The sequence below is a fragment of the Adiantum capillus-veneris genome, chromosome 3 (assembly GCF_014529385.1).
Source record: "Adiantum capillus-veneris isolate H3 chromosome 3, ASM1452938v2, whole genome shotgun sequence".
In the NCBI taxonomy this organism is placed as follows: Eukaryota; Viridiplantae; Streptophyta; class Polypodiopsida; order Polypodiales; family Pteridaceae; genus Adiantum; species Adiantum capillus-veneris.
In genome coordinates this window covers 152096145-152118953 of record NC_140933.1, presented here as the reverse complement: position 1 = coordinate 152118953, position 22809 = coordinate 152096145, and the positions used below count along the sequence as shown (strand labels likewise).

The 22809-nt window shown below is 44.4% G+C and overlaps 1 protein-coding gene across 2 annotated transcripts in view; it reads left to right on the top strand.

Moving 5' to 3' along the window:
* The window catches only part of NRPC2 (nuclear RNA polymerase C2), a 259266-nt gene that overhangs the window by 119361 nt on the left and 117096 nt on the right, over nucleotides 1–22809 (top strand). For both annotated transcript variants that reach the window (XM_086509417.1, XM_086509418.1), the window contains 5 exons: nucleotides 115–225; nucleotides 341–457; nucleotides 11715–11831; nucleotides 11918–11998; nucleotides 12088–12192. In XM_086509417.1, coding sequence (XP_086365543.1) covers nucleotides 115–225; nucleotides 341–457; nucleotides 11715–11831; nucleotides 11918–11998; nucleotides 12088–12192 — 531 coding nt within the window. The remainder of the gene's footprint in view (nucleotides 1–114; nucleotides 226–340; nucleotides 458–11714; nucleotides 11832–11917; nucleotides 11999–12087; nucleotides 12193–22809) is intronic.

The following is a 22809-nucleotide window of genomic DNA, read 5'->3' as shown; positions in this document are numbered from 1 at the left end:
TGTTTCCAGGCCCTCCTTTATTGTGTCCCAAGTCTTGGGTTTTATAACACAGGACCTGGGTTTTATAACTAAATCTACATTCTTTATGGGTTCTCAATTTTGTGGCATGTGCAGGTTGTTTCCAGGCTCTCCTTTATTGCAGCCTTAGGACACATGACCCGCATATCATCACAATTTGAGAAAACTCGGAAAGTTAGTGGACCAAGAGCACTTCAACCAAGTCAGGTGAAATTTTCTTGTTGCACAGTGGCCATCGGCATTTATATCAGTTATACCTGTTTTTGATTGTTAGCTGTGTAGCTGCTTGATTACTGGGGCACTGAACGTTTTATTTTTGTAGTGGGGAATGCTTTGCCCATGTGATACACCAGAAGGGGAAGCTTGCGGCCTTACCAAGAATCTAGCCCTTATGACACATGTGACAACAGATGAGGAAGAAGGGCCTTTGATAAATCTGGTATGCTTCAAACTTTTGGGGTCATTTTGAATTTAAGAACTAGTTTAGTGAAAACATTCGTTTTCTGGGGATTATTTGATTTTTTAAACTGGAGCATGAATGATTTTCTTAAATTGGTTTCTCTTTTTCTATCTATGCTTTCTTAAGCATGAAGCCAAAACAAATATTGAAGACCTCAAAACATTTATAGAAACTCACATTTAACTCATGGTACTTATTTAAGCATGAAAGGAATGCCAGAATAGAATATTAGCAATTGTGTTGCACTCACACTTGCACACATATCCATACTTTGTTTTTGCTAAATCTTGTCGGTGGAATTTACAAGTGGGAAACCTCAAAGGGAGAGAAATGCTCGAAAAATAAGAGATACAAAAAGTGGATCACTATGAGGCTTTGAGGGCTAGAAACAGTCAAAGTAAGTCCTATAGGCATCAAAAGTGATGTCGCCAGCGCTTGACCAAGCGACAACTTGAAAGGGAAATGGGTCATCATCAGTGCCTTGAAACATTAATGACTTTCAGTGGTGCCAAATGGCCCACATAAATGTGACCCAATTAAAAAACACTGTAAACTGAGAGTGCAGAGGCTGGAGCACCCCAAAAAGCCAAAACCTTATGTGGAAAGTACCGGAAGGAAATTACAGCCAAAGAGCAGCCGATATTTGCCGAATGATCCGGAGCAGCAACAACCCCACAATATTTGCCGAATGATCTGGAGCAACAGCAACCCCACAACAAGTGTTGCAGAATCTCCTCGACTTCATGGCATCTGAGACAATGAGAAGGTGCAATATGCTGTGCATGAAGTAAGTTGCCAACAAGTAGAGCCCCCACTAAGCAGCGCCACTAGAAAATATGTTCCTTCAGAGGTAGATGACTTTGCCAAATGCTAGACAATGTTCCTCACAAGGATGACTTGGTGAGTGACCATAGTTGATTACTATGATGCACAATCCATGCATCAGACTGCAAGAGGGCATAAACAATATCGGCTGTGTAACAGGACGGGCACCACGTGCCAACGGAAAAGAATAGACTAAACAACTTTAAGCACTTCAAATAACAATTGAACTGAAAGCGATGCACGACACACCAGAGGGGGAGTGGCGAAGTTCCACCCCAAGAGAGCACTGGCTCCCAAACCCTGGAGCCCCTTTTGATATTTCTTTATATTGCTTCAACCCAGTACAACTCCCATGGCTCTGCTCTACATCTCCCGCGGGTAGACTGCCAGAGTGAGAGCCCATGGGTCATATTTAAAGGCCCGTAGCCTCTAAAAGCAGTTTACATGAAAAGCATTCAAGCCTAAAAGCATCTGGCTTCCCAAAAACAGCCAGCTTTAAAACAGGAAATACGTACAGCTGCCGTGTTAGCACTGTCAGTGTGTTTTACAGAATCTGTCCGTACAGTCTGCCATGTTAGCAAGTCAGTGGAATTTCCGAAAATCTGCCATGTCATCAATTCTTCACGCAGGAAAGTGAGCGTGTATGTGCGATATACTTTATTTATGGTCTTTAAGTCTCCTGGGCCCCATCAAACGGGGTCCCATAAGTTGGTGGGAACTCCTCTTAAAAAATATGCTACTCGGCAGGACTTTGCAAATTGGTAAAACTTCTTTTGCTGCTTCTAGGGTTTATGTCTTTCAGCCGGGATCTACAGGTTGGCTCTGTTCTTCAGTGGCTTGACACGTGCGCAACTTGTGACAGGCTGAAATGCATTCCAGCCTGGTAGTAGCAAGATTCCAATCAGAGAAGCAAGAGTCCACATCCAAAGGAGGAATGGGTGAGAGATAAGCAAGCATCCTTTGAATCTCGCGCCAAAGAAGAGAATAGTGGAGTCCCAACCGAAAATGGGACTCCGCATCAACGAACGAAAGAACATAACCCCTGTCATCCAGCACCACTTGATGTACCTGGCATGTTCCTTTCTGAGAGAGAACACGCCCAACGAGGAGACCATTGGACCAAAGTTGAAGAGATTGCCCCGCTCCAATGCACACTCTCCAATCGAAGGGGGCTTCCTAGAGAGGATTGTCTACCATGCCATGCCAAATGCGAGGTGACAACTTTCCAATTAACGATTAGAAAAGAAGGGAAATTCCTTTGAGCTTCCCAAAGATGACGTCCCAATATGTCGGTTGCCAATGACCAAAGGATGGTGTGACAATATGCGTACACAAATGTGATACCATGAGTGTCTAGGGTTGTTGCTGCTCTACGAAGACTGGCAATAGCATAGCTTTCTGAGCTAGAACTGTCGCAAACTAATGATGTGGCAGTGCCCACACACACACAAATGCATGCTGACGTGGCAGCCAGTATAGACGCCCGGATAATGTGCTGGCAGATTGACGTGTCTGTAGAGATTTCCGCGATACGCGCCAACTGTGTTGACGTGGCAACAACGTACAAATTTTCCACTTTTTGTGCTGACAGCAGCGTACGGATCTCCGCAAGTTACGCTAGCAACTTTTGGGGCAGTTTTGCTTTTGATTTAGATGCTTTTGGGGCTCTGCTTTTAGCAACCCTTTGTTTATAAGTGGCCTTAGGGGCTCACTCTGCAGAGCATCTGGACGCAGAGTTTGAGAGCAAGCACCCGCGGGCTCAATTGTACTTTCTCAAAGATTAATATAACGCTGGACCGTGTCGACTTTTTTGTGATCTGTGAATAAGTTTGAAGTGAATCTTTGCTATGTCGTAGTAGAATCTGGACTTGGGGTGTCCAAGTTTATTAGAGTGGTCTCATAGCACTGCCGATTTCTCTACTACCGGGAAATCCGATCCCTTTTCTCGCGACTCTTATGGATTCTGACAAGAATCATTCAACCTCTTCTGCATCTGCTGAGGCGGGAGGAGACCACGCAGAAGATTTAAACGAATTAACAGAGGAAGAGTATGGGCCACCTCGGCCTGCTCAATATGAACTTCAAGAGATGCAGCGTCAACAGCAGGTTGACGAGTGCACAAAGCAGATGATTAAATTCGTGAAAGACCCTCAGTTTGCAAAAGTTTTGTCGTAGCAATCCGTCGCTGAAGTGCACCTCAGTGGTAGAAAGCCTCCGAACCACCAATCAAACCGGCAATCAAGGAACCTCCTTCTTTGAGGATGTTTACAGAACAAGAACTTCAAGAGGTGGTTCAGACCGAGATCAGTCAGGTTGTGGACACGAAGAATCAATCCAAAAAGTAATTGAAAAAGCGCAAGAAGGGGACTGACTACCCTGGTTATTTGGGCCGTCAATCTTCTTTTGTATCAGCAAGAAAGCAGAAGAAGCGTGTACGCTTTGAAGGACTACCCAGTTCTTCTTCTTCCTCTCCTTTTAACAGTTCTTCTAGCTCTTCTGACTCGAGCAAGGAGGACAAAAAGCGAAGCTTCGGAAAGAGCAAGAAAAAGGCAAAGAAACTAAGATTCTAACCAGTTTCTGATAGCTCTACGGAGGAGTCATCCTCTGACAGTTCGGACTCCGATGACCATATGTTTTATGCAAAGAAGAAGCACTTCTACAGAGCCAACCAACATGACTTCCTCGAAGACGAGCAAGAAAGCTAAAGAATTTAAAGAAGGTGGACAATCGATAAAATTTGAATTCTTCTGTGGATTCCGAGATGCTCCGAGGGCTTTGGCCTTCATCCAGCTGTTTGGCATAGCCTTCTTTGGAGGGCACTACTCAGAGCACTCCAAGATTGGGAGGGCTGCATCTTTTCTCAAAGAAATTGCTCGAACATGGTGGTCCACCCTTCTTCTAAGGAAAGAAGCTCTAGTCAAGTGGTTGAAATTCAAAAGGCTCTTTATTTCTTCTTGGTTGACCCGGGAGTATGAATGGAATATAAGAGCCGCTTCCAACCATCTTCGGATCACCAAGGGAGATTCTTTGGACGCTTATTGCGAGAGGTTTTGGGACTCTTTTCTACCAACCTCTTCATTTAAGAAGGTCAAAATAAGGAACAGATTGAGCGGTTTTGCTGCGGACTGCCTATAGAGATCCGACATAAGACAGTAGAGGGTTGGAGAGCTAGAGCAAGCACTCAAAGACACTCGAGTGGCCTTGGGGGACTCCACCATGGAGTGGCATGTTGCTTACTTCCAAGCAGAGCACTTTGCATGTCGGTACACTTACCTTAGCCACTCCCCCAAGATACATAGGGCTCAACCCTTGATACCACTCTACCCTTGCATGCTTGATGTGGGTGCTGCCTTGAACAAAAGTCGAATTTTATTCAAGAATTAATGGGTCATGCGAAACGGGGTTTCTCGATACACTCCGGGAATTTAACTTACACCACTGATGAGATATTGACTCAGAGGACCATACCAACAATGAAAGTAGAAAGAAAAAGAGTTCCCAAGAAAAGAAGGATACACGACCCTGACTCGCTCTTCGAGAAAGGGCTAACTATCTCAAAGAGGGGAAGTATTTTAGTTGCGGGGAACAAGGGCACATCTCCGCAAAGTGCCCCAAAAAGGCACAGCAAGGATAGACTGAAGACATGCTAGAGAGTTCTAGAGCAACAGAGGAACGTGGTAGAAAAGGCAAGATGAAAGCAGGACTGGTACCAGATTGCATGGGTACTAACCCAAGCCAGATAGATGAAAGTACAGAACTTTGTTGAGCTTGGGGCAAAGTGAAAGATCAAGAAGCCCTTATTTTCTTTGATAGAGGAGCCAAGGCCAACTTCATTTTACCCGAATTGGCGGCGCGGCTCTGCTTCGTGGAGATTTTGCGCCAACAACGTGAGAGCTTCCATGGACTTGCGATTGTCATCCCAATTTTGATAGGTACCACGTTCTCAAAGTGATCCAGTTGTGCCAAGACATCTTCTGACGGCGGACCCGCAAATGATTTGGGGCTGACCACTAATAACATTCAAATTTCAAGCGCCTAGCCTTCGAAATCATTCACAAGTTAAATGCGAGTGTAGTAGCAAAAATCAGCTTCGATCATAGGGGTGAGACTCAAAAGCATGTATAGTATTGGGCAACATGTTCATTGTGCCTTGTCTGTATTCACGATCCATCAACAGGAAAATATGAAATCCAGTCTTATTGTTTACTCGATATATTTGAAAGAGTTAAATGATGAACACAGAACGAATATGTCTGAACTTGACAAAGAACGCCAAGATTTTCTCCATACACATGCTGATTGTTTCTTTGAGGGCGTGCCAGGCGAGTTGCCCCCATCTGGTCTTGAGGATCACACTATTGATCTGAGTCCTAGAAGCACACCACCAAACCGGCCACCTTACCATGTTAGCTGAGCCCAGAATGAAGAGATCATGAACCAAGTGAATGACCTTCTTGAAAAGGGTCTTATCCAGCCGAGTACTTCACCCTACCGCTCTCCGATGTTGTTGGTACTAAAGAAAGACGGATGTTGGAGGATGTGTATCGACTATAGAGCTCTCAAAAAAATCACTATCAAGAACAGATTTCCGATTCCAAGTATCGATGATATTCTTGAGCAAGATTGATTTGAAAAGCGGATATCATCAGATCAGAATCGCTCCGGGAGATGCCAACAAGACAGCCTTTCGGACAAGTTTCAGTTTGTATGAATTTTTGGTGATGCTTTTTGGCCTTTCCAATGCTCCAATGACTTTCAAACGAATGATGGATAGGATTTTCTGTGAGTATCGATCTTTTGTCGGCACTTTCTTTGATGACATTATAGTCTTCTCCAAGGATGAAGTAGAATATCGATACCATCTGCTACAAGTCTTTCAGGCATTGCATGATCACAAATTAGTTATCAATGCAAAAAAGAGTGAATTTTTCTTGCCAGAGACACACTTTTTGGGACACATTGTCTCAACAACAGGAGTACAGATTGACCCAGCCAAGATTGACACTATATGTGACTGGCCAGATTTGTAGAATGTTCATAAAGTTAGAAGCTTCTTGGGCTTGTGTTCGTACTACCGGCGGTTCATTCGAAAGTTTACAGAGGTAGCTTCCCCTTTGCACATATTGACTTAGAAAGGAGTCCCTTTCTCGTGGGGAGCGACAGAGGTGACTTCCTTTCAGACACTTAAGAAAAACTGACTACTAGAACAGTGTTGACTTCGCTGGACTTGCAAAAGTCATTTGAAGTGTATTGTGATGCTTGTGGTCGTAGTTGGGAGCGGTCTTAATGCAAGAAGGCCATGTGATTGCCTATGAGAGCCGGTTGTTTTCAAGGCGAGAATTGATAGCGCAAATTTATGAGGAAGAGCTTTTGGCAGTGATTCATGCTCTTACTCAGTTTGATGGGCATAAGGCACAGGGATTATTACAGGCTTTACCCATTCCCACCCGCCCCTATGAAAGTATTGCAATGGATTTCATTTTTGATCTCCTGAAGACACAGAGTAGGCATGATGGCATTTGGACTGTCATCGACAGATTTAGCAAGCAAGCTCACTTTATTCCATTGAAGAAAACAATCAAGCCAGATCATTTAGCGAGACTGTTCATTGCACAGATTTTCCCACTACATGGCATGCCTGAGACAATAGTCTCCGACAGAGATCCCCGATTCACGAGTTTGTTTTGGAGGGCTATTTGGGAGAACATTGGCACACGGTTGCAGTTCGCGTCATCATTCCACCCGCAGACAGATGGGCAATCTGAGATTGCAAACTCAGTTGTTCTGGCTTTATTGAAGTCCGACATCTCCGATCAGTAGACTCAATGGGAAAAATATTTGCCTTGGTGGAATTTGCCTACAATAATATGATTCACTCTTAGACGGGAAAGGCGCCATTTGAGATCATTGAAGGTGCTCCGAAGGTTCCACCCTTCCTTAGCACTAAAGATAAGATTTTTGAAGCCGATCAGTACACGAGGGACTTGGACACTACTTTTGCCAAGGTCCGGGAGGCTTTAGCGAAATCTTAAGAACGACATAAGAAGGCAGTAGATCGACATTGACGAGATTTGAATTTAAAGGAAGAAGATTGGGTGCTCTTACGTTTGCAGAAGGCACGCCTAAGAAAACGAAAAGGAAAGGAGCGTCTTTTTTCAAAGCTTAGCATGAGGTATTATGGCCCTTTGCAGATAAAAGAACCTAGTCTGCTCATACAAATAGACATTATAGTTTTATTTCCGAAGCTTTAACCGACTCTACTTAGATGCTACTTCATGTTACAAATTCTTTTTGGTTTGTACAAATACTCAAAAATTGATTGCCGGCTTGACTTTTTTGATCAATTATATCACACTAAAGCAAATCCGTGTTTGTGATACAAACAGATAGCCGGATTGCTTCTAATTTGAGTTTTGATAAAAGTAGATATTTTTTTAACTTGGTAGAGCTAGTGTAATTTTGGAATCTCCCACAGTAATGATGTTGAATGTCTGCTTGTTAAAAATGTGAACTTTGACGGTCAGTAACGCACTCAAAATTCACAAGTCACCTTACCTAGCACTAGTCAGTTTTGAAAAGTCATAACTAAGATACAGCTTGTAAACATAGACCTTTGAAAACTGGAAGTAACTTTGCTAATACTTCATATACACCAACTCCATGGGACAAAAATATGGGGAAGACACTTGGTTCTGAAGGGGTGATGGCCTTTTGATTAGAACTTAATCTTTTTATGGGATAACTATTAACCTTATTTATAACCTATAGTCTCGCTTGAATCGTAAGGAGTGATGACCTTATGATCACAAGTTAAAATGAATTTAAAAGGAATTAAAAGAAACACACCTCTATACTTAATCAGAATGGTAAATGGCTTTCTGATTGCTAAAAAGCAAATGCCAGCTTCTTTTTGGCTTTGCTGCTGTCCGTCACCGACATACTTGGCCTCGGTCACTTTAGTATCAATTGCTCTTAACTATCTTATGTACAAATTACTAGAATGATACCTCATTCTCGCTATGATGTACAAGAATGAATCAAAGACTAAGTCGTTTTTGTGCTAATCCTTGTCCTTTGTCTAAAGCCAACTGTCTTTTGAACTTATGTGTTCTTTTGTGTATAAGTATTGATTTAAAAACAACAACACACAGAGACACACACACACACTTTTTTTTTGTTGTAAATCTTGATTTAATTTACAGGTGGGAAACCTCAAAAGGAGGAAAACCCTCAATGATGAAGTACAAATAGACGGAGTATCATGATACTTATGAATTTAGAAACATTCAAAGAAAATCTTATAAGCTTCAAGAGTGATGTCTCCCACATTATAAGCATAGCGAAGCGCTTGTCCAAGCGAAAACTCGAAGCAAGGGAAAGGGTCAATTTGTAGCGCATGAAACATTTGAGAGTTACGTTGATGCCATATGGTCCCAACATAAAATCTGACCCAACTGAAGAAGACCTCAAACAGAGACTGTGGTGGTTGAAGGATTCCAAAAATCCAAAACCGTCTGTGAAAGATTCTAGATGGGAAGCGAAGGCGCAAAGCAAAGGATATCTTCCTGATGAAAATCCGCCAATAGCAGCAATCCCAAAGCAAGTGTGTAACAGACTCATCAGCTCCATGACATCGGACATTACGAGAAGAAGCAATGCGTCGTGCATGCAACAAAGAGCCAATTGGCAGAGCACCCACCATGCATCGCCATAAGAAAATGCGTTCCTCAAGTGGTAGGCGATTCTTTGAAATGCGAGATAACGTTCTTTGCCACCACAACCAAGACTTGGAGAGCGACCATAAATGATTTCCATGAGACACAATCCATGCATCAGATTGTAGTAAAGCATAAACTGACCCTGTCGATTTGCAAATTAACCGAACATGAGTAAGATGCTAATCGGAAACCTGAGTGTTCCCAAGTAATGGAGGTACTGGAGAAACAACAACAAGTAACTGTTGAATTTGCTGCCGCAAATGTCGATAATGAGGTCCCAACTCATAATGAAGAGCGGCAACAGAGAAAGAAAGAACCTGTCTCGAGTCATCCACTACTTGATCAACCTGGCAAATCCCTTTTTGCGAAAGAAAGTATGCTCGTCTAGGAGAGCGTTGCAGTAGCGTAGGAGATACTGCTTTACTCTAGTGAATACTCTCCATTCGAAGTGAGTTACCTTGAGGAGATTGGCGACCATGCCAGGATAAAAAAGAGGTAACGACCTTCCAATCCGCAAGAAGAGATGAAGCGAAGGGACATCCGGGAATATGGCCATCAAGCTGCCCAAAGACGACATCCCAATACGAGGGGTGCCAATGACCAAAAGACGGCGTGACAATGTCATGACACAAATGAGAAACCATGATTGGCCAAGGCTGCTGCTGTTCTACCAAAACAGACAAAAGCATAGCTTTCGGGACCCACACACGTCGACCTAAATCCAAAATATGAATCCCTCCCAAGCACTTAGGTGTGCATAACTTATCCATGGACAAAAACCGCAATCCCTTTTTATGGGAGGATGTGCGCCAAAAATGCTCCAAAATACAAGACATAAGAGATCGAAGACACCGCCAAGGCCAAGATAACAGCGGTATATAGAACTGTACATACGCCATCATAATGCATTGGACAACCCTGAGACGCACATGCAATGGCCATGTGATAATTTCCAATAACTAAGCTTTAGGTGCAATCTTTGTAGCACCCAACCTAGTTTCTGCGCCGTGGAGACATTCCAACCAATCGGATATCCGAGGTGGCAAACTATAACTTGAGGGAGAACCACTTCCCCTGGCTATAGAAGCTTATGTCAATCACATTCATTTAGAGGCAGCAACTTGGATTTACGAAAATTAACATGCAATCCAGCTGCCAAGCCAAATAAATGCAGAGCATACATAATTTGTTGCACATCTTGATGCAGAGAGCATACATAATTTGTTGCACATCTTCCTTATTTGTTCCTGGGCATAAACAGAGAGTCATCATCATAGGCTTGACCTATAAATTGTTTCACAAAAGGTAGAGCCAAACCATGCAAATCGCCTGAGGAAGTGAGGACTCCCTTCAGGTATGGGACTCTATGTGTTGACTCGTCTCCATGGACTACTCTGCTACTATGGGCCAGACAATTCTAGGTGTAGAGGGAGTACCTATGATCAGGTATAGATTACAGAGCACGCATGATATTCCCTTACACATAGGTTACAGTCTATGATACTTTTTAGGAGCAGATGCTGGTGGGGCCATAGACTATGAATAGTTTTTGCGTATGTATCAGTTCCAGATCAGTGATGCCTTGGGGAGGCTGTTATGGTTAAAGCGTTCTTCATCTTAGTACCTTCCCTTGGTCTTCATTGTGGGAGATGAGTGAATTCCTCCCATACTTCTTACAATATGGCTCTCCAGGAGATCTGCATCGATCTACATCTTATCTTGGGGTAGGGCATAGAGAGTTGATGAGCTAGGTGCAGATGATTTTTGAGGCACATCATAGGGGCTTTTGAGTCCCATGGAATATATTAGCTGCTACAAGATGGCTCTGTAGATACTTGAGATCATTTTTGGTATATAGCACTAAACTACAACGTTTGCTAATCTACTTTATATAATCATATGAAAGACAGTTCAACATATTTTCGCAAGAGATTAGTCTCTACACCATGGTTGATGATCAATTGTATCTTATCTTTGATGGATCATGTGGTTCCCAGCACCCGTAACACTTTTAACTTTCGCCAATTCTATTTGTCTATTCTTGAGTTGCAGTGGTGTCAGCTCGTTGGCTGTTCTTACCTTAGTTCCTTTGAGAGACTTTGTTTACTTGAGGACTGTTATCTTGTCAAACTTGTCCATATTTATGAATGACTGCTTGTGTTCCTATGGCTAAGATATCAACAGGCTTTTTAAGGTCCACAAAAGGAACTACATTGGTTAACTGTGCTTTGAGAATATTTGTGTCTAGAGTGTGTTCATCCTTGACTTCATCTCCATGTCTACCTTGTCCCAACCTATAGATAAGCTGAGAGATTGATCAAGACACTCAAGCTTTGCTCTAAGCCCTAAAGTCTATCACAGTGTGTATCTCCTTCCCTCCCAATGTCATACATATTGGAATGGTGTATTAGGTTTGCAAGAAAGTGTGTGTTAGAGGTGGAATGGATTGAAGATTATCTGCTGCACAACTCACCTTGACATGTATCACCAATGGATGTTAAGAACATGGCTGTTAGACTTTGTGCATGGAATGTATCTGAAACCTATTTTATGATCCTTCAAGCCTTTAAAACTACTTGCTATTGTAGCCATCTTTACAGTGTGCTACCTCCGAAGCGAATGGACTGAGCATGTTATATGTTCTCTCAAGCTAAATTATAATAAACTGCTTGCTATTGTGGCTATTTTTACAGTGTACTACACTGGGAGTTGAAGAGCTGAGCATGCTATCTGGAGATGAAATCAATTCTTTTAAAGTTTATCTAGTTATTTTCAATGGACTGATCCTTGGAGTACATCGACGGCCAATGGTATGGTATTTAAGTTTTCTGAAGGTTGTTGGGGCAGCTTGAAATTTTAAGGCTAGGCATGGATCTTTCCTTGTTTCTTTCTTCAGTGGTTTGCAAACACATTAAGATTTCTCCGTAGACTCGGGAAAATTGGCGAGTTTGTGAGCATTTTTACCAACCCAAAGCAGGTGTGTGTTAAACTCGTCATGCTAGACTGAGGTTTTTTATTAAAAATTTTGTTTTTTCCATGTTAATCCCTATTAAACTTTGTGAACAGCGCTGTGTTTATGTAGCATCAGATGGCGGTCGTGTGTGTAGGCCGCTAGTTATAGCAGATCATGGAGTTTCTAGAGTGAAGGAGCATCACATGAAAGAGTTGAAGGTTTACCACCTCCTGTAACCTTTTTTTTTTCTCATATTGTGTAGTAGTAATTAAAGATGTACAAAATTGCGAAACCACCAGTGAAAAGCAATGTGGAGATGCATAATTTCACCCTTCTTGACGCGCTCACTGCTGCTGCCCGCACCCCCCTCGCCATTACTGCATTCTCTGGCCTTGCGTAGCGTCTGCCAGCCCCACCTCCTGTGCGCTGCCATCCTGCCTGCCCCAGTGTGCTGTGCCCTGCGCCTAATCCCCCGCCAGCCCTCAGCGTGCTGCCCCCCCGCCCAGCACCTGCACGCTGCTCTCCCGCCCTACACCTGCCCCCTGCTCCCTGCCCGCACTCTGCTCAGTGCCGCCCCTTGCCCCGCGTTTCGCTTCATTGCCCGCCCGCCCGCCTCTATTGTGGTGGGCTGTTTACAGCCTATCGGGGACGGTCTCGACACACTCGCCAGGGCTCACTTGGCTTCGCCTCGACAGTGACGTTGCTTTGACATTACCCGTTGGAGCTTCTCAGAGGGTTGTCTTCACTCGGCTCCCTTTCCATCATACAACCCAGAGGGACTCTCAAGAAACCCCCTCGCCCGACCCTGTAGAGCCCACGATCCGACCTGCTCTTCGGTCGACAGAGCAAGCGAGCCTCAGAGCAGAGGTGGAGCGCCTCCATGCGACCTCCGTCATCTGCAAGATCATTGGCACACGCCCTAGCAGAGGAGAGGTGCGTGATCTCTTCTAGGCCCGCCTTTTAGCAGAGGTGGGCAAGATCCTCGACGTTCAGCTTCTCGGGCGTGGCTATTACCAGACAGAGTTTGAGACTCCTGAGATAGCGTCCAAGGTCATTGCGATGAGCCCCCGGCCATCCGAGCAGTTCGAGCTCATTTTTGACAGTGGCGCCATGGTTTCGACCCAGCTACCGACGTTCTTGTCGAGGAGGGAGACCTTCCAATCTCAGTCTGCTTCCCCGGCCTGAGGAGGGAGTACCTTCTGCTCCTATCCATGATAGGCTCAGAGATTGGGACTTTTCTGGAGAGACCTCGCACTCTGTAGCTGCCAAGGTAGCTGGCATTCCCACAGTACGTGTCTCCCATCTATAACCAATCACATGTGGTAGAAGCTGTTCCGGTGCCTTGTGTGTCTCTGAGTAGAAGACAATGTCTCTCCCAGTAAAGCTGTCCTCAAATACCCCTACATCAAGACGAAGTGATCCATTACAATTCTAGGCTACTATCCTTAATGTGGTCCCATAGGTCTCACACCGTCATGTGGAGAGTCATTCCATTATCACCACCCTCCCATCTCTATAAAAAGTAATCTTCCCTTTTTCCCTTGCCGCTCTAATATCTAGCATTACGGCATTTCGGTCTATGTGACTTCTAGAGGGCAATCCCCTCTCGGTTTTAGATGATGACATATGGGAATTCTCCAGGAAAGGGGATATCATCCTTTTGGGGGACTCCAATGCCAGGTTGGGCCATTCCGCGACAGTATTCTATGATGCTGCAAATGGAATGTTGAGCGAGCTAGATGTTGTTGACATGGGACTGGCTAGGTGTTCCCAAGATGAGGCACACACAAAAGATGGGAGATACTTGACAGATATGGAGACTGCACATGGCTGGCCATACTTAATGGCCTATAGAGATTTCTAGCAGCTGATGGTCTCACTTGTTTTTCGCATAAACATGGGGCCAACGCAGTGGACTATGCCATGACTCAGCCAAGCTTTATATCTTCTATTGAGGACTGTGAAGTCTGCCCTAGGCCTGTTGGTATAGCAGTGGACTGTGCACTCCTCACACTGCTCTCTTCTGAGTTCAGCACACCTCAAGTGGCACGAGTATCAGCACCTGCTCGCTACAGATTCACTCTAGAGACTTGACCATGTTTACACAGATGGGATTTATAGGCGATTGTGCACAAAGGAGCCGAGACGGCCACTAGAGGAGCTTGGCCAGATATTGACAGACGTTGCAACAAAGGCATGCCTACACACTCAGCGAGAGCATAGACGACGGTCTAGGAGCATGTCCCAAAACAATTAGTATGATGAGTGTAGAGAGACAAAAGTGGGACTTCAGAGGGAGGTACTCTTGGGGGTCACTACTTACAGAAGAGGAGCTAGTGCGAGGGAAGAAGAGGAGCTAGAACAGGGCCTGTGCGAGCTATTTCTGTGCAGAACTTAGATGAGGCATGGAGAATTTTTCACGAGCACTCCCCATCCCCAGCCACTACCTCCACTGAGACTTGGGATGAGTATGCAGCAGCTCTCTACACAGCCTCACGGCAGCCACCTTTTACTAGATCCTCCAGAGCCATGCCCAGAGCCATGCACTTTCGTTATTGCCAAGATGGTAAAGAAAGCTATTGACATATAAGGACCGGGGGGGGGGGGGGGGGGGGGGGGGGGGGGGGGGGGGGGGGGGGGGGGGGGGGGCATATGATTGTGATGGTCTCATGGCAGAGTACTTTATACATGCCAGAGATATGCTTGCAGATATTTCAGCAATGATGTTCAACCGAGCCATATGTGAGTCCACTATTGTGCCTATCTGCAAGGCAGGAGATCCTATGGAACCTGGGAACTATTGCATTATCATGATTGGACCATAGTTACCCAGAACGGGAAATTGGGACGGGGAATGGGGAACGGCCATGGGCACGTGATGCCATTCCATTTTTCGGATATTCATATAACACGGAACGTGGATTCAGAACGGGAAATTGGAATGGGAACGGGGAACCAAGACATGAAACTGGCCATTCCCTGTAACTATGGATTGGACACACATTGGCTAGGTTGTATGCATCCATTCTTGAGCAGCAATTGAGTAGATGGGCAGAGAGAGAGGTCGTACGAGCGCCAGGGCAAGCAGGTTTCGAAAGGAGTTTTTCTGCTCTGGACCATATATTGACACTCATAGCTATTATTGAGGAGAGCAGATCACATGGGAGGAGGATTTTTTGTAGCTTTTTGGATCTTCGCAAAGCTTTAGATATAGTTCCCGGAGCCAGATTGATGCGCAGACTACAGAAGATAGGGGTGTCCACAAAGCTGATTTGCAAGGTGATAGATTTATACATGATAATAGTGGGCAGGTCCGCACTCCTGAGGGGATATCTAAGTCGGTTCACTCCACTATTGGGGTGAAACAAGGTTTCCTATTCTCCCCTACTCTTTTTGGTATGGAGGTTGCAGATAACACACAGTGGGAGGGTGATAGAGGAGCACAGCTGGCAGGGACATGGATTCCATTGTTGCTATATGCTGATGTATTGTGTTGATTTCCGACTCCCCAAGAGGGAATGCAGCCTCACTTTGATGCCCTGCACAATTTTTCTCAAGATAGTGGCTTGTCTGCGAACCTTGGCAAGACCAAGATCATGGTGTTTAACACCACACCACAGTGGTTTAACACCACACCACAGTGGGTTAGGAGGTCAGCACCCGCCTTTACCTATAGTCAGGAGACAATGGAGTTAGAGATGCACACTTATCTTGGGGTGGTATTTAGTGGCCCAATGTTTTCTTTGAGGAGAGCAGCAGAGACTAGATTGACTAGTGTATGCAGCTTTGGGGAGACTAGAATTTCTCAAAGCATAAGAGCACCCAATTATTTTCCTTAACTGCAAGTCGCGTCTATGTTTATCTGGTGCCTTCTTATGCCGTGCTTGAGATTTCTCTAGAGCCTCGCGAACCTTGGCAAAGACGATGTCCAAATCCCTTGTGTTTTGATCCGCTTCAAAATTTTTATCTTTGGTGCTTAGAAATGGAGAAACCTTCTTAGCACCTTCAATTACTTCAAATCAGAGTAAAAGGAACAAGTGGAATGGGCCCCTCCTGTTCTCGGAACGCGTTCCCAGACAGTCCAAGGGGCCGGAACGGAAACGCAGCGAGACGGCGTTCCGTTTTTTGGCATAATCGGAACGTTGGTCGAAACCCTGGTCGGAACGGGCGGAACATCTGGCCGGAACGTGCAATTTGAAAAAAAATGGCCGTTTGCAGTTTTGAAAAAACTGGTTGTTGGGCGCTTTTGAATGTTTTAGGGGGGGGGGGGGGGGGAGAGAGGGGGGGGGTATTCTCCTCTCCTATATAAGCCCCAAGCCTCACGCTCTTTCTTCATACTCCCTCGAGGCTTAAGCTTTATGTTGCCTCAAGCCAAGCTCTCTTCTCTCCCTCAAGCCAAGGCTCTCTCTCCCTCTCCCTTGGGCCTCAAGGCTTAAAGATTCTATCCTTCCTTCAGATTCTTTGAAAGACCTTTTCTCAAGAGGTACTAAATATAGGCTCCCTTCCTCAAACGACTCTTGCCTTCTCAAAGCCATAGAAAAAGGAATTTCTAGTTTCGTAGTAAAGTTCGAGGAGTCTTTAGGAGTTCAAGGTATTTTTACCCATTGGAAGTCTGTAATCCTCAAGAAAGCTTCTTTGAAATTAGCATCTTGCTCTCGGAAAGTTTCTTCAGGAAGGAATAGCTTATCTTCTTCTGATCGTGATGCTCTTAGGAAATTTCATCGTGATTTTGTAATCTCTTATGTAGATAAGTGATCTAATAACTTTGTTGTTACGTGCAAAAAGTTCTATTTAGAATGCTTGTTAGGTGAAGTAAATTCTCAGACTTACAGTGATTGTGATCTTTCAATGCAAGAGGTTATCTTGAAACATCAAGACTTTTGTAAGTTTTTGGCTAAATAGACAGCACTCTGGCTATCACAACCCAACACGGGTGTATGAGCAGGCATGCCAAGTTCTTTTGCAATTCTGCCCAGCCAAATGCCGTCTTTTGAAGCCTTTGTGGCTGAAATATATTCAGCCTCAGTAGTACTCAATGCCACAATTTTCTGTAACCTAGAACACCAAGAGATTGAACCACCAGCAATGGCAAATACATATCCAATGGTAGATTTCCTGGTATCCATGTCACTTGCCATGTCTGCATCACAATATCCCTGCAACTTTAAGTCACTTTTGCCATAACAGATACACTTTGATTGTGTACCTTTCAAATATCTCAGAATGCATTTGACAGCTTACCAATGCGCTTTGCGAGGATTCGACATGTATCGACTAACAACTCCCACTGCATAAGCAATGTCGGGACGAGTGGCAACCATAGCATACATAAGAGAACCACAAGTTGATGCATAAGGGATTCCCTTCATTGCTTTCAATGTTACCTCATCCTTTGGGCAATCTGCTTTGCTAAGGTTAGTGTATGGAGGTAAAGGTACTGCAAGAGGCTTAGCATCAGCCATAATAAACCTATCAAGTACTTTTGCAATGTACCTTTCTTGAGATAAAAACAACAATTTCAGCTTTCTATCTCTTTTAATACGCATGCCCAAAATATGCTCTGCATCACCGAAATCCTTCATAGCAAATGTTGAATTTAGCTTACGTTTCAGAGCATCCAGACTACTCTTATGTTTCCCGGAAAGCAGCATGTCATCAACATAGAGAACAAGTATGATGGGACTACCATCTTCATCCCTTTTCGTATACAAACAATGATCTGCATGGCTGCGTTTAAAGCCTTGAGACAACATAAAAGTGTCAAACTTCTTATACCACTGCCGTGATGATTGTCTCAAACCATACAGAGCCCTTTTCAGTTTGCATACAAGTTCCTCACGTGTAGAAACTACAAAACCTTCAGGTTGTTTCATGTATATGTCCTCTTCAATGTCACTGTGCAAAAACGCTGTCTTTACATCCATTTGATTCAATTCCAAATCAAGCACCGCAACGAGAGCAAAAAGGACACGTAAAGTTGTAAGCTTTACAACGGGAGAAAAGATTTCTTGAAAATCAATTCCTTCTTTATGTGCATATCCTTTTGCAACCAATCTTGCCTTGTACTTGGGTTTTTCATCCACAATCTTAATCTTGTATACCCATTTGTTAGGAAGAGCCTTTCTCCCTTTAGGCAATGGCACAGGATCCCAAGTATCATTTGCATACAAGGATTTCGTTTCCCCTTGCATTGCAAGCTTCCACTTACTGCTTGACTCATATGTCTTTGCCTCTGTATACGTAAGAGGCTCTCCCTCATCTGTCAACATAACATGATGCAAAGAGGGCTCAAAGTGCTGTATCAACCTTCTGACACGAGTAGACCTGCGTACTCAATGATCTACATTCTCAGGCACAAGTTCTACATCAGGAAGCAACTCATTTTCAACATGCTAATGCTGCTGAAAATCATTTTCAGCCATGACAGGTGGCTGTCCATCCTCATTTGGAGCATCTAAATCATGTCCTACCTCTTCTGGCTCAAGGTTAACCGGCGATTATCAATTTCAGCTTGCGGTAATGCATCCTGAGGCTCTTTTTCAACATCAATAGGTGGCAAGAGAGGTTGAGATTTGATCGATTTCTTGTCAATTTCAGAAGATGTAGCATTTTTCAGCAATTTAGCCTCATTGAACACTACATCTCGGCTGTGTACTACCCTCTTAAACTGAGGCAACCATAGCTTGTAGCCCATTTCACCCTTTTCCCCATAACCTAGGAAGAGTCCTTGGATGGACTTGGCATCTAGCTTTGTTCTCAAGTCATTACGAACATGGACAAAAGCCTCGCAGCCTAACACTCTCAAATGATTATAAGAGGCAGGTTTGCCAGACTAAACCTCCTCTGGAATGTCATTTTTCAGCGTACTGTTAGGAGAGCGATTACATACATGAACTGCAGTTTTCAAAGCCTCTCCCCAAAACCCATGAGGGAGATTAGCCGTGGACAACATGCAACGCACTCTCTCACATAAAGTACAGTTATACCTCTCAGCCACACCATTGGAAGATGGATTATAGGGGGCTGTCAACTCCCTTTTAACCCCATATTCTTCGCAATAACGCTGAAATTCAGCAGACGTGTACTCCCCCCCATTGTTAGATCTCAGACATTTAAGCTTACTACCCTTGTGCGTGGTCACAAAAGCATGAAACCTCTTAAATGCATTAAATGTCTCACTCTTATTCTTTAACAAATATGCCCAGCTTTTCCTAGTGCAATCATCAATGAATGTAACAAAGTATAATGCACCACCAAAAGACTTAACAGGCATTGTACATACATCGGAGTGAATTAAATCAAGAGCATTAGCTTTGCACGAGACACCAGAATAGTAAGAAGACTTCTTTTGTTTACCATACAAACAATCATTATAGAAATCTAACTTTACATCAACTCTCTTCAAAGAGGAGAGCACATCAAGTCCCTTCTGGCTCATATGGCCAAGTCTTTTGTGCCACAACTCCAAATGAGAAGCAACTTCAGCCCCATGCAAGAAACTTGCCAGGCAAAGCTGCCATGTAAATAGTACAATGTACCACTCTTGCATCCCTTGACAATGAGCATTGATCCCTTAAGCAACTTCCATGAACCCCCAGCAAAAATGGTTGTATAACCCTGTGTATCCATATGGCCAACAGACAATAGACTCTTCTTGACGCCTAGTACATACCTGGCATCTTTAAGCATAAACTCTTGGCCATTGTTTAATGCCAAGCGCACAGTGTCCATTCCTTCAATGTCACAAGCATGGTTATCCCCACGGTAAACCTTGCCATACTTGCCTGTATGATAAGAAGCAAAACACTCCACAGATGGAGTCACATGAAATGAGGCACCCGAGTCTACTATCCAAGAGTGTGTAAGGCCATCATTTGCACTTAGCAATGCATCAATGACATCTCTACGTGAGATAAGCATGTCTTTTGCATTTGCTACAACAAAATATGAGGGGCATGAAGCTGCAACCAAGATCTCTTCACTGTCGGATAACTCTGTGATAACCACACTAAAGGATACATTGACAGTCTCCGAATCCTTGGAGGAGGTACCTGCTGATTTTTCCCCTTTCTTATCCTCTGTCTTCTTCTTCTCCTGTGATTCCTTCTTTCTTTCCTGCTCTTTCTCGAAATACCTGCAATCTGGCTTCTTATGGCCTTTTCTGCCACACTGATAACAAGTCACATCCTTATCCCTAGACTTGCTTTTGCTTCTGTTTTGAGTCTTGGTACATGTATTTTGCTTTTGACTTCTGCCTCTCGCATTGTAAGCAGAACTGTCACCTTCCCCACCACTAGACTTGCGTCTAATTTCCTCATTTAAGATGGAGCCTGGCACTCCATCATATGTGAGGTTGGGGCTATTACTCGAAGAAACCACAAGCGTTTCCCAAGAGTCTGACAAAGTCATCAACAAAAATATGGCTTTCAACTTGTCATCAAAAGGTTGAAGCCCACTATCCTGTAGCTGACTCATAACACTGGTGAAAGCACTTAAGTGCTCAGAAGCCGACTTGGCTGCGTCAAGCATCATGTTCACCAGTTTGCGCATCAAATGCACCTGATTCACAGGGGTGGCATTCTCATAAGTGGCCTTCAACTTATGCCAAATTGCATGTGCACTGTCCAAGCCCTTTATGTCCACCAGAATGTCATCGGTCACAACCATTTTGATGTAGGCCTTTTCCCTCTTGTTGAGCTTGGCCCAATCCTCATCCGGCATATCCTCAGGCTTTACAGCCAAAAGGGCGTCCTCACAATCCTTGAGGAACAAAATCCCGTGCATCCTGTCCTGCCACCATAGGTCAAAACCTGTACCGTCAAATTGCTTGATTTCCATCAAGCTCTTGGCATCAGACAACGAGAAAGTAGAGGCAAAGAAACTTGCTGCACCACGGGATCCATACCACCTTCTAAGAGAATGGGTTGCATCGAGGAGCCAGAATTATGTATCCACATGGCGTCGTTTCCCTAGTCGTGAAGTGCTTTCGTATGTCGCAACCATGGCCTACCAATCAGCAAGGGATAACCTCCCTCTACCTGGGGAAGATTAACTACCACAAAATCCAAGTTGAAAGTGAAATCTTGTACCTTCAGAGGCACCTTGTCGACGATGCCCACTGGGTAGACTGTTCTCTGATCGACCAATGTAACAGTGAAAGGAGCAGGTCGGGTAGGCTTTAGACCTAAGGCCATCATAGTGAATTCGGGCATCAAATTGATTCCAGATCCACCATCAACGATGACGCCGGATAGCTGGTGCCCAAGAATAGATACAGTGAGGCGAGGACTTTTATAATCGGTGAGGGGAGCAGATGGATAAAAAATCAAATAAGACTTTGAGGGCTGTACAGGGAGGTGCCCGCCACTAGGCCCAGCCCCTGGGTACAGAGACTGAATGACTGACAGGGTGTCACTTCTAAGTGTGGGGTCGAGCCTTAGCATATCGTATAGTGACACCTGCTGAAAAGTATTTTTCAAGATGGCTTCTGCTGTGGGCTTGGCACCTTCGAACTGGGCTCCCTTTGGGGCCTTAATATGTTCCAAGTCAGCCACTGCTTCCAAGAAGGCTCCATCGATGTCAGATAACAGGTCAGAAGATTTATGCATAGCCCAAGGTCTAAGCAGTGGCAGGCTGTCAAGAGGATTTTCCACTACCTTAATGGCACTTTACATCGTGGCTTGTTTTATCCCAAGGGCTGGTTGTTTTGACACGCGAGTGTCCACAAGTGGTTTTTGTTTCATGCTTGGCAGTTCATGTATATCATGGTTGAGCAAGAAGCAACCTACTGTGGCCACTTTGAGTTGTGAGACTGAGTACATGGCAGTCTTCATAGTTACGGTTGACTGTGTATGGCTCAGACGCCTTATGGCTGATTTGGGTGTTGGACAGGACACTGCCAACACTATCTACACTGACAGTCAGAGCACATTGTTAGTTGCGAGGAGCCCAGTTTTTCATGCTCGCACAAATCACATTGAGGTGCATTACCACTATGTCAGGGAGAGGCTCTGAGCAGGAGAGATCAACTTGGCTTATGTGCCAACACAGGAAAACCTTGCAGATCTTTTCTCAAAGGCATTGTCTTGTGAGAAGCTTGAAGCTTTCCGCAAAGCTTTGGGTTTACTCCCCTTTGTGGACTGATCATGTCCTTAGGGCATGGCACTTCCCTTTACTCATGTGCCAGCTCCCGTTCACCGCATCACTCCAGGGGGGATTTGTTACCATATACATGTGGTAGTGATGTGTGTGAGCATACTAGGACCGCCGGGGCATTTTTTCCCTCTTTAGGAGGTTTTCCCCCCGAGCATTCTATATACGCCCATCACTCTAGGGCTATCTATCTTTCCATTGCAAACTAAGTAACACACTCTCTATTGTGTGCTTGAGATTCCTTTGTCTTCTCCAAGCTGTGTGCGTTTCTCTGCAACCCTAATTCCAACAACACCTCCCCCCAACTCAACCAAGAGTCCATTGAAGGGATGTTTTTATCCATGCAATTTCCATTTCACCACCATTGTCGAAGGAGACCAGACTCTGCTGGAGCTACCTCTTTAGAGGGTGCTAAATGCCACTTTTTGCACATGTTTTTTTGAGTTTGTTGAGATAAAGGACAATGTACTTTGTGGTGTGTTCCACCATTCTTTGTTTCCAATGAAAAAGGCAATATCACTCTCGATGATTTAGAAAATTTCCTTTACTACACGGTGTGAACTACATTCCAGTTGTCTTGAGCTTCGTTCGCCATGAATCCATGAAAATCTACTCTCTCACATCCATGACCCTCCATAACTTCATTTATGCACTGCCATAAAAGAATTTGTGCTTCCATGTCT